This window comes from Bison bison, unplaced genomic scaffold (assembly GCF_000754665.1).
Source record: "Bison bison bison isolate TAMUID 2011002044 unplaced genomic scaffold, Bison_UMD1.0 scf7180017864462, whole genome shotgun sequence".
Classification (NCBI taxonomy): domain Eukaryota; kingdom Metazoa; phylum Chordata; class Mammalia; order Artiodactyla; family Bovidae; genus Bison; species Bison bison.
In genome coordinates, this window is record NW_011495024.1 from 159726 (window position 1) to 171074 (window position 11349).

An 11349-nucleotide genomic window follows, 5' to 3' on the forward strand; every position below is an offset into this window, starting at 1 on the left:
ACCTTTGTTATGTTAACCACAATTTCATTATCCTATTCTATTTCCAGATCTCTGACCATTAAAATATCCTTTCTCATTAATGCCTGGCCTGGCTCCAATTGGCCCCAATCTCTGTGATGTGAACTGCTTTACTCACAAACTCTAATTCCTCTAATTTTTTTCCTCAAAAGTAAAGCTTTCACATTTCTCATGCTTCTTTCTTTTGCATGAATATTATTCAGCAAGCTTTCCCCATCCTCCATACTACTCTCTGGAAACCCTAACTGGCTCATCTCCCTCTTTAACCGTGCCTGGAATCAACCGAAGCATTCCAGGAGCAGCTGTGTGTTCGAGGACCAGATAGATTTGGGAACTAATGCTCAGAACAGTGGTTCTCAATCCTTCTGAACGCCTGAGCTTTGGCATCTCTTTACAGAAAAATGCACACGTGTGGAGATGTTCAATTCAGTTCAGTCACTCAGTCGTGTCTGACTCTGCAATCGCAGAGACTGCAGCACGCTAGGCTTCCCTGTCCATCACCAACTCCCAGAGCTTGCTCAAACTCATATCCATTAAGTCCGTGATGCCATGTAACCATCTCCTGTGTTGTCCCCTTCTCCTACCTTCAATCTTTGCATCAGGTGGCCCAAGTATTGGAGCTGCAGCTTCATCATTAGTCCTTCCAATGAATATTCAGGATTAATTTCCTTTAGGATGGACTGGTTGGATCTCCTGTCAGTCCAAGGGACTCTCAAGAGTCTTCTCCAACACCACAGTTCCAAAGCATCAGTTCTTCAGTGCTCACCTTTCTTTATGGTCCAACTCTCCCATCCATACATGACTGCTGGAAAAACCATAGTTTTGACTATATGGACCTTTGTCAGCAAAGTAATGTCTCTGCTTTTTAAAATGCTGTCTAAGTTTGTCATAGCTTTTCTTGCAAGGAGCAAGCATCTTTTAATGTCATGGCCGCAGTCACCATCTGCAGTGATTTTGGAGCCCAAGAAAATAAAGTCTCTCACTGTTCCCATTGTTTCCCCATCTATTTGCCATAAAGTGATGGGACCAGATGCCATGATCATAGTTTTTTGAATGTTGAGTTTTAAGCCAGCTTCTTCACTCTTCTCTTTCACTTTCATTAAGAGGCTGTTTAGTTCCTCTTCACTTTCTGCCATAAGGGTGGTGGAGATGTTCAAACTGATGCAAATTTAGTAGATTCCTCAGACTCCCTATTCATCCATAACCTTCTAGGATTAACCACCCTGCCTATTGTGCTGAGGTCATGCATGGGAATAACCAGAGCAGTCTCTTAGAAGCCACATAGACCAGGGCCTCACCTAGAAATTGGTAGAAAGCAGGCAATCATGAGGTCTGAAGCTGAAGTTTTTTCTGAGTTCTTTCTAAGCAGGATATATTATAGAAATCAGATTTGAAAACCACTTTTCAGTTATAACCCCATGAGTGGGGTTTGGTTTTGTTTTGTTTTGTTTATTTTCCCCAGAAGCCAATTTCACAAAAAAAGAAAATTCATTTAGCTGGCTTTTTCCTGAACTGACTTGTTCAGACATGTTAGTCCTTTCAGGATGAAGGCCTTGTGAAATTTTAAAAACAGTTCACTGGCTTCTCTTTTGCTAGCATTTATCAGATGAAGCATCTCTTGACTGGCTTGATTTGGGAATGTCTCAATTCTAGTAGAAAATAAAAGAGAAATATGTTGCGACCACTGGCCCTAATATGTGGATTTTGGGGAATCTGTGGCATCTTGAAACAGAAATGACAAGGGGGAGACATAGTACAGTTTCTAAATGTGCCATTTAACCAGATAATTGAACGAAATATTTGGGAAGAAGTGCTCAGCCATGTGACACAGCATCCTTTGATGTTCATTTGTCTTCCTCTTCCTCTTTCTTTTTTAAAAGTATTGTTTGTTTACTTATGGCTGCGCTGGGTCTTTGTTGCACACGGGCTTTCTCTAGCCTTGCTGAGTGGGGCTGCTCTCTAGTTGCGGTGCAGGGCTTCTCATTGTGGTGCCCTCTCTTGCTGGGGAGCACGGGCCGTAGCACGCATAGGCTTCAATCCTTGGAGCACGGGGGCTCAGGAGTTGTGGCTCTTGGGCTGTAGAGCACGAGCTCAGTAGTTGTGGCCCACAGGTTTAGCTGCTCCACAGCATATGGCATCTTTGACCAGGGATCAGAGTTGTGTCCTCTGCACTGGCAGGTGGATTCTTAACCACTGGACCACCAGGGAAGTCCTATCTTTCTCTTTTTCCTTGTCTGTACTCTCCTCGAGTCTTCCCTATCTTCCCACTGTCCCCTCATCTGCCTGGTGCTAGTGTTTTGAAAGCAAGTGTGTACTGGCTTTGGATCCTAATGAGGCTCCTTGGGTGGGAGAGTAGAAGGGGAGCAGGCTGGGGAGGGGAACACCCTCCTGGCAAAGTAGGTACCCCTGTCATGAATTTTCCCTGATGGCCCAAGACAGGGTTAGCTCCTTCACACACAGAGCTTCTACTTCAGCCTGGCAGTGAACTCAAAACAAGGCTTGATGCGTCAGGAAGAGCTGGGAAGATTTGATCCAGATCAAATGTATGGCACCCATTGTTGAATTGTACTGCAGGGACAGGATAGAGCTTTTATGTTTGCTTGTTGTTTTTGGCTGTGCTGGATGTTCATTGCATACACAGACTTCTCTAGTTGTGGCACACAGGTTTAGCTGCCTCATGGCATGTGGAATCTTAGCTACTGGTCCAGAGATTGGTCCCCTGCATTGGAATGTGCATTCTTTACCACTGGACTTCCAGGGAAGTCCCAACAGGATAGAGCCTTTGAAGCACCAATCTGAATTTTATCTGGCTTTTCTCTTGGGTGTGAGGGGCATGTGGGTGTGAACAGGAGGCATGTGGTTTGTTTTGTTTTTCTAATTTTTGGCCATGCCACGGAGCATGCAAGGTCTTGGTTCCCTAATCAGGGATCGAACCCTTGCCCCCTGCAGTGGAAGCTTGATGTCTTAACCACTGGACTGCCAGGGAAATCCCAGGTGTGTGTGATTTACGAAGGTGTTTTCTATCTCCTCTCCTTGCAGGTTACGGCCACACCGTGCCCCTGTCCGACGGGGGCAAGGCCTTCTGCATCATCTACTCCGTCATCGGCATACCTTTCACCCTTCTGTTCCTGACGGCAGTGGTCCAGCGTGTTACCATCCATGTCACCCGCAGGCCAGTCCTCTACTTCCACGTCCGCTGGGGTTTCTCCAAGCAGGCAGTGGCCATCGTCCACGCGGTCCTCCTCGGTGTGGTCACCGTGTCCTGCTTCTTCTTCATCCCGGCCGCGGTGTTCTCTGTCCTGGAGGATGACTGGAACTTCCTGGAATCCTTTTACTTTTGTTTTATCTCCCTGAGCACCATTGGCCTCGGAGATTATGTTCCCGGGGAGGGTTACAATCAAAAATTCAGAGAGCTCTACAAGATCGGGATCACATGTGAGTATCCGAGTTCACGGACTCTGTCCCAGGGCTCTGTGCTTCCACTCTCCGCCTCGCCTACTCGGTGATCAGAGGCACTCGTCAGAGCCCTAACTGCTTTCCATGGATGAATTTTCCATTTTGCCACCTTCCCATAACTTTCGTTTCATCATGATTCCCTTCAAAATTCTGTATGAAAACGTCTTGTTATTATTGAGAGTTATTTTTCCCAGGCACAGAAAAGTACCTATCAGTTTCTTACTAGTAATGTAATAGTCATTTTATTTTATTTTTTGTAATAGTCATTTTAAATGACAGTAGAGGACTGCACCTAAGCACACACATAAGAATGCACCACACAGAATAAGTTGCTACTGAACTTTTTAAATTTTAGCAAAGTTGCTCTACTTTATGAAATATTTTAAGCTCAAGGACACCAGGGCTAGGATAGCCAGTTAAACAATCCATCACGTTCTTTCATTAACCAGGAGAATCATAAAGCAATTGCTTATCTCATTTATCCATCTGGTTCTTTTTTGAAGTTAAAATATGCTTGCCGCTTTCAGAATTTTTATATGTGTAGGAACAAAACGGTGAATACATTGTTCAATGAAGTTCTTGGTGAAAATAAAAAAAAAAAAGAATTTTATACATGGAAAATAGGCATTAAAATTCAGACGTCTAGTGACATTAAACTTTGAAGCAATTTTTTAAAATCCAATATAATACCATGGAAAAGTTAGAGATCCATTCATAGAAAAGTATTTATTTTTGTGTGTTCCTCTCCTGTCCTTTCACACTGCATAAAATTACATTATACTGTACATACAGTTTCCATTTCTGCCTTCCTAAGTATTTTTCAAGACTCAGCTCATGCCACGTCTTCTTGGAAATCATAGTACATACGCAGGCAGTCAGATGTTCTGTCCTGGCCCCGTCCTATGGTCTTAATGACAACAAAATGTGCAGTTGAACTACGCATATTTTTAGCATTTCCATTAAACCATGCTCACCCAGGACACAGCCTTCACTCATAAGTGCCCAGTGCTTTCAACAGTGCCTGGCTACCATGCAAGTTCAATAAATACTGAATGGTTACCAGGGTGATTTCAAGTTTCCTCTATTACCATATTTATCTTTACTATCCACATATTATTTTACAAGGTGACTGTGCCATCATCTGGGGCTTCCCAGGGGGAGCTAGTGGTAAAGAATCTGTCTGCCAGTGTAGGAAACATAAGAGATGCGGATTCGATCCCTGGGTCAGGAAGATACCCTAGAGGAGGGCATCACTCCAGTATTCTGCCTGGAGAATTCCATGGACAGAGGACCCTGGTAGGCTGCAGTCCATGGGGTCACACACAGTCGGATACGACCGAAGCAACTTAGCACGCATGCATGCATACTATCCTCTAGTCCTACTTCTATTGTCAAATATTTAGATTGCTTCCAATCTAAATGTTAGGAGGCATTATAAATTACATTATGACTTGAGGCTTTCTTGATGGCTCAAATGATACAGTCTGCCTGTAGTGCATGAGACCTGGGTTTGATTCCTGGGTTGAGAAGATCCCCTGGAAAAGTGAATGGCAACCCAGTCCAGTATTATTACCTGGAGATTTCCATGGACAGAGGAGCCTAGTGGACTGCAGTCCATGGGGTCATAAGAGTCAGACACAGCTGAGCGTGCACATACAGCACAGCAAACTTACCTAAAAGCCATTTTCTCATTCTGTGTCACCACATACACCTTCACAGTGATCTGAAGACCAGGCGGGTCCTGAGGATGCTCGGTGTCCTGGGCTAGAAGATGACGGGCGGGGAAAACTGGCCCCATTCTGCACCTTTCTCTTCCCACCTTTGGTTCCATTCTGCCCTACAGGGTCCTTACATGGGGGTGTGGACACACTGCCTAGGTAATACAGCCATGTTCCATCAACATCCTCTTACAAACATTTGCCCCTGGGCCTGGGTGCATGTAGGGGTACACACCAGTGATGCAATGCCCTTTCGGGATGGTGGACCCAGGATAGAGACCCTTGCAGGTACCATCACCCCTATGGGGTGGGGACATTGTGCAGAGAATTTCCAAGTTTTAAATACATGAAACATAATCTGGAGTAAGGGTTGGCATGGGGTCCCAGAGGGCAAGCCCCACTGGCCCTGCAGAATCCTCATTCCATAGAAGAGGCATGATCAGAGTGGAAGGGCCTCTATATCCTAAGGCCCAGGTTAGGTCCATCTGCATTGGAAGGCGGATTCTTAACCATTGGACCACCAGGGAAGTCTGGGAAAACAGTACTTTTAAGTTGGTTCCAACATGTTTAAAATCAGTTTTCAGAAAAAAAAAAAAAAATTCATCAGAGAAAGGAACAGAAAAGTGAAAGTGAAAACTCTAAGAATAATAGAAGTCCCAATTTCATATCCCAGTGGTAAAATGTTTGAGGAAGATTTTCAGAAAATAAATGAACTTGGGAAGCCAGAATTGGTAGCAAAATAGGAACAAGGAAGTCATTTATGGATGCAAAGTGACAGTTTTCTTAGGCTTTAATAATATAGCGTATTTTAGAAATAGCAGTGACATTGTTAGCTGAGCTAATTTGCAAATCTCCTTTTCCTTTATTCATTATTTAGTCAAACTCTTCAGTGCTGACAAAAATATCCATAGGATTTCAGACAAAAGCTGTGGAATTATAGCCTATCCACAAACTAACATACCTTTGGAACATTTATTTGTTCCACCCAGTACATCCCCTATGTAGAAATCCTAAAAAAAAAAAAAAACACAGCAAAGTGATCTTTTACATACATGCACGCGTGTGTGTGCTAAGTCACTTCCATCGTGTCAGATTCTTTGTGACCCTATTGATTGTAGCCCACTAGGCTCCTCTGTGCATGGGATTTCCCAGGCAAGAATACTGGAGTGGGTTGCCTTTCCCTCCTTCAGGGTATCTTCCCAACCCAGGGATCGAACTTACGTCTCCTGCATTGGTAGGCGGTTCTTTACCACTAGCACCACCTACATATATATACGTGTGTATACACACACATACACACTTCATTTCTATTGTGGTTTATCACAGAATATTGAATATAGTTCCCTGTGCTGTATAGTAGGACCTTGTTTATCCATCTTGTTGTATATACTAGTTTGCATCTGCGAATCCCAAACTCCCAATCCATCCCTCCCCCAACCCCCCTTCTCCCCCTTGGCAACAAGTCTGTTCTCTATATGGGTCTGTCTGTTTTGTAGATAAATTCATTTGTGTCCTATTTTAGATTCCATGTAGAAGTGATATATGGTATTTGTCTTTCTTGTTCTGACTTACTTCAGTTTGTGTGATAATCTCTAGGTCCATCTGTGTGGCTGCAAATGAGAGTTTCATTCTTTTTGATAGCTGAGTGGTATCCCATTGTACACATGTGCCACATCTTCTTTATCCATTCATCTGCTGATGAACATTTAGGTTGTTTCCATGTCTTGGCTATTGTGAACAGTGCTCCTATGAACACTGGAGTGCATGCAACTTTGCAAATTATAGTTTTCTCTAGATATAAGCCCAAGAGTGAGATTGCAGGGTTATATGGTAGCCCTGTTTTTAATTATTTGAGGAACCCCCATACCGTTTTCCAGTTGTACCAATTTACATTCTCTCAAACAATGTAGGAGGGTTACCTTTTCTCCTCACCCTCTCCAGCACTTGTTATCTGTAGACGTTTTAATGCTGATGATTCTGACTGGTGTGAGGTGGTACCTCATGTAGTGTAAATTTGCATTTCTCTAATAATGAGCAATGAGACGCATCTTTTCATGTGCCTGTTGGCTCTCTGTATGTCTTCTTTGGAGATATGTCTCTTTAGGTCTAGAAGGTTAAGTCCCTCTTCATTTTACTCTGGATCATCCCACTTTGAGCCATGGAATTCAAAACATGCCCAGAAATCAGAGGAGGCAATGGATTGAATCATCAGCAGAAAGGTTGTGTCGTGACCAGATCTCACTGAGTTGCTGTCATTTCTCTCACACAGGTTACCTGCTCCTTGGTCTTATTGCAATGTTGGTGGTTCTGGAAACCTTCTGTGAGCTCCACGAACTGAAGAAGTTCAGAAAAATGTTCTACGTGAAGAAGGACAAGGAAGAGGATCAAATGCACATCATAGAACACGACCAGCTGTCCTTCTCCTCCATCACGGACCAAGCGGCGGGGGTGAAGGAGGACCAGAAGCAGAACGAGCCCTTTGTGTCTCCCCAGCCACCCGCCTTGGCCGATGGCGCCTCAGACCACTAGGGTAGGGCTTTGCTGGGCCGTGCCCGGGCACAGGCTCAGGGCGGTGGGAGGAAGCTTCTCTTGTTCATTTCGATGAGGTTGTAAAAGCAGTACTTTTTGTAAAATGGAACAAAAGAAGCTTTTATTCCAGAAGACTGTCTAAAATATGAGAAAATGGCATCTGTACCTGTAATTCATATGTGACAGAATTATCGCGGCTTTACTAACAGGAGAAGAAGAATACTTGAAGCAGGGTACCATTGTGGATAGAAACAGATTTTATACTTTTCACTGGGAACTTTGGGGTTTGCATTTAAATCGTTTAGCTGATAGTTAAATAGTGACATTTATATTTAAAGCAAAAAAAAAAAGGCATAGAGATGTGTTTTATAAATAAGTTTATGTGTACTGGTTTGCATGTACCCATCCAAAAATCATTATTTTTGTAGACTCTTAAGTTAAACCTGCTATTTATAATGACTAGATAACCATTAACTGTACATACAAATATAAATATGTTTATATTCTGTACATACGGTTTAGGTCACCAGTTCCTGGTATACTTCTTAACCCAAGATTGTAGAGATTTTCCCTTTTGATTTCTCTTTATACTGAAGAATCAGAAGTTGCTGCAATAAAATAAGTGGAATAACACACTTATGTGTGAATTACTTTAGTATTCTGTTACAATAAATATTTCTGCTCACTTGGAATAGCTTGATCTCAAATGTGTACAATGTTTGTAAACATTTCTCTGGAGGTAAACAGGTAACGAAGCATATGATTTTGTTAAAAAGTTAGGATACTCTATTTTGAAAGTACGTGATGATTTGCAGTCAGCTAATACTAAAGCATCGGAGAAGGCGATGGCACCCCACTCCAGTACTCTTGCTTGGAAAATCCCATGGACGGAGGAGCCTGGTGGGCTGCAGTCCATGGGGTCGCAATGAGTCGGACACGACTGAGCGACTTCACTTTCACTTTTCACTTTCATGCATTGGAGAAGGAAATGGCAACCCACTCCAGTGTTCTTGCCTGGAGAGTCCCAGGGACAGGGGAGCCTGGTGGGCTGCCGTCTCTGGGGTTGCACAGAGTCGGACACGACTCAAGTGACTTAGCAGTAGTAGTAGCAATACTAAAGCATAGGACCCAAACACAGAAGCCCCAAATGAACATATTCTGTCAGATTAGTCTGAGAGGTTTTTTTAGTTTATAAGCTGAAATAAGTAAAAATTGTAGCTGGTTGCAATCTTACACTTTAATATATCAAGAAAAGGTTCCCCCACATAGATAATATATATGCACTCCTTTGTAGAAACCATACAGGCAGCATTCAAATGCTGTACGCAATCCAAATACAGGGCGCTATTAGGATTTTTTTCCTCATCTTTTGGCTGAGGCATGCAGGCATGTTAGTTCCCTGACCTAGGATAGAACTCATGCCCCCTGCAGTGAAAGCATGGTGTCTTAACCACTGGACCACTAGGGAAGACCCTGCTAGGAATTTTAGAAGAGAAAATTAGGCCTTGTATGATAATGAATGCTCAGTGACCCGCTAACCAAGTCCCGTCTCCCATCAGAGCTGCCCAGGAGGTGGTACTTGAAGTGTTGGTAAAAGTCAGCATTCTGCCGGTGAACAACTGAGCAGTGCCGGTGAACATCCTTGCCATGTGGCTACCTTGGCAAGCTCTCTACTGCCTCCTTAGCCATCAAACATTGTATCCCCTGACTTAGAACAAGGGCCTTCTTTATAGTATAAAATCCCGTCTCAGCAACAAAGCCACAAGAAGGAATGACATCCCCTCTGTAGCGCCTGGGACCCCAGCTCCTGTGATGGGGAGCTGTCCTCAGAGTGGTCCTTTCTAGTGTTTAATTCAAAACATGTCCTCCTGTCCCTCTGACCTGGGTTGTGCTGCCCTGTTAGCATGTTTCTGCCTATGTTCCTGGCTGGTTGTCTCCACAGTGGGAGACTGCTCACATTGGTTAGGTAATTGGTAAAGGGAGGAACTAGAGACTCCTTAGAGGATACATGCTTCATGGGCAAGCCCGAATTTGAGAAGTTCATGGGATCAGAATGCTTGGTACCATGCAAAGGTGCTAAAGAATATAAATTGGAAAAAAGGTAGATTATACCCACGGAATGCCATTACATTTTAGTCCAAGCAGAAAACTGATGGGCCACCACTGCTTGACTCTAATCTGAGAGGGGAGTGCAAAATACAAAAAACAAGGAAGAGCCTGAAGGGAAAATTCTGAGTCTGGGTGTCAATAAGCAGTTGAATGCAATACTTCACTTTCAAAGCTTCTGTGAATCGGCAAAGAATATACTTACTAGGCCTTAATACCCTTCACATTGTTTTTATATTTTAGTATTTGTTTGCTTCCCTGGTGGCTCAGATTGTAAAGAATCTGCCTGCAATGCGGGAGACCTGAGTTCGATCCCTGGGTCAGGAAGATCCCTGGAGAAGGGTATGGCAATGCACTCCAGTATTCTTCCATGGAGAATTCCATGGACAGAGGAGCCCAGCAGTCTACAGTTCTTGGGGTCGCAGAGTCAAACACAGCTGAGTGACTAACAGGCAGTATTTATTTATTTATCTGGCTGTGTCACGTCTTGGTTGCAGCACACAAGATCTTGGCTGCATCACGAGGGATCTTATTTGCTGTGCACAGACTCTAGTTGTGGCTCGAGCTCAGGAGTTGTGCATGGGCTTAGTTGCTTCCTTGCAAGGGGGATCTTAGTTGTCTAACTAGGGATTGAATCCACATCCCCTGCATTGCACGGTGGGCTCTTAACCACTGAACCACCAGAGAAGCTTCCTGTTTTTGTTGTTTTTAATGTGAAGCATAAGGTTTAAAAATGGAGCAGGTTTTGCCTCCCTATCAGATATGAAATGTAAGGGGAAATATATTCCCCGGACTTTATTTCTGTCACTGGCCGGGGGACAGATGATGCACTGGGCTTCTGAGGGAGGGGGAAGCTCTGTCCTGGAGAACAGAAGCAGGATCCCCTGGGCAGGGGGTAAGGAAGTGGGGGGCTGGGCAGAGAGGCTCCTTCAGAACTGTCATTGGAACCTTCTGGTTGGAGATGAGTGACTGTGAAGTTGAAGGTCAAAGAAGGTGGATTCTGAAAAAAAGAAAAGAATCGAAGCATGAAAGAGTATAAACTGAAGGACTGAAGTCCTGGGCAGTATTTGAGACTGAGTTCTTAAGAATCCCACAGAACGCCCTGAGGATAGAGATATGGCAGAAATCATTGTCCTTTGCTGTGTGTGAATTTAAAGTCACACGTGTCCAGTAGGTATGTTGATTTTGGAGCAGCAGATACACTGAACATGAGGACAGAACTGTGTCTCAGAAAAATAGCTGCCCAGAAATCAAAGGGACTAGAGACCAAAGCTTCTCCTGTGGCTCAGGGGTAAAGAATAAACTTGCAATGCAGGAAAGACAGGAGAATTGGGTTCGATCCCTGGGTGAGGAAGATCTGCTGGAGAAGGGGATGGCAACCCGCTCCAGTATTCTGGCCTGGAGAATCCATGCACAGAGGAGCCTGGTGGGCTACAGTCCATGGAATCAGACACAATTGAAGCGACTTTGCACTCACATAGACCAAGGCATTAGAGTCTCCAAAAGAATCTTTTTTTTTTTT

At 43.9% G+C, this 11349-nt stretch overlaps 1 protein-coding gene across 1 annotated transcript in view; it reads left to right on the forward strand.

The window, feature by feature from the left end:
• Positions 1-8356, forward strand: part of KCNK1 (potassium channel, subfamily K, member 1) — a 68325-nt gene extending 59969 nt beyond the window's left edge. Inside the window, exons 3-4 of the mRNA XM_010860129.1 lie at positions 3058-3453; positions 7462-8356. Of these exons, the coding sequence (XP_010858431.1) occupies positions 3058-3453; positions 7462-7721 (656 nt within the window). The 3' untranslated portion in view covers positions 7722-8356. The remainder of the gene's footprint in view (positions 1-3057; positions 3454-7461) is intronic.
• The last annotated feature ends 2993 nt before the right edge of the window (positions 8357-11349 follow it).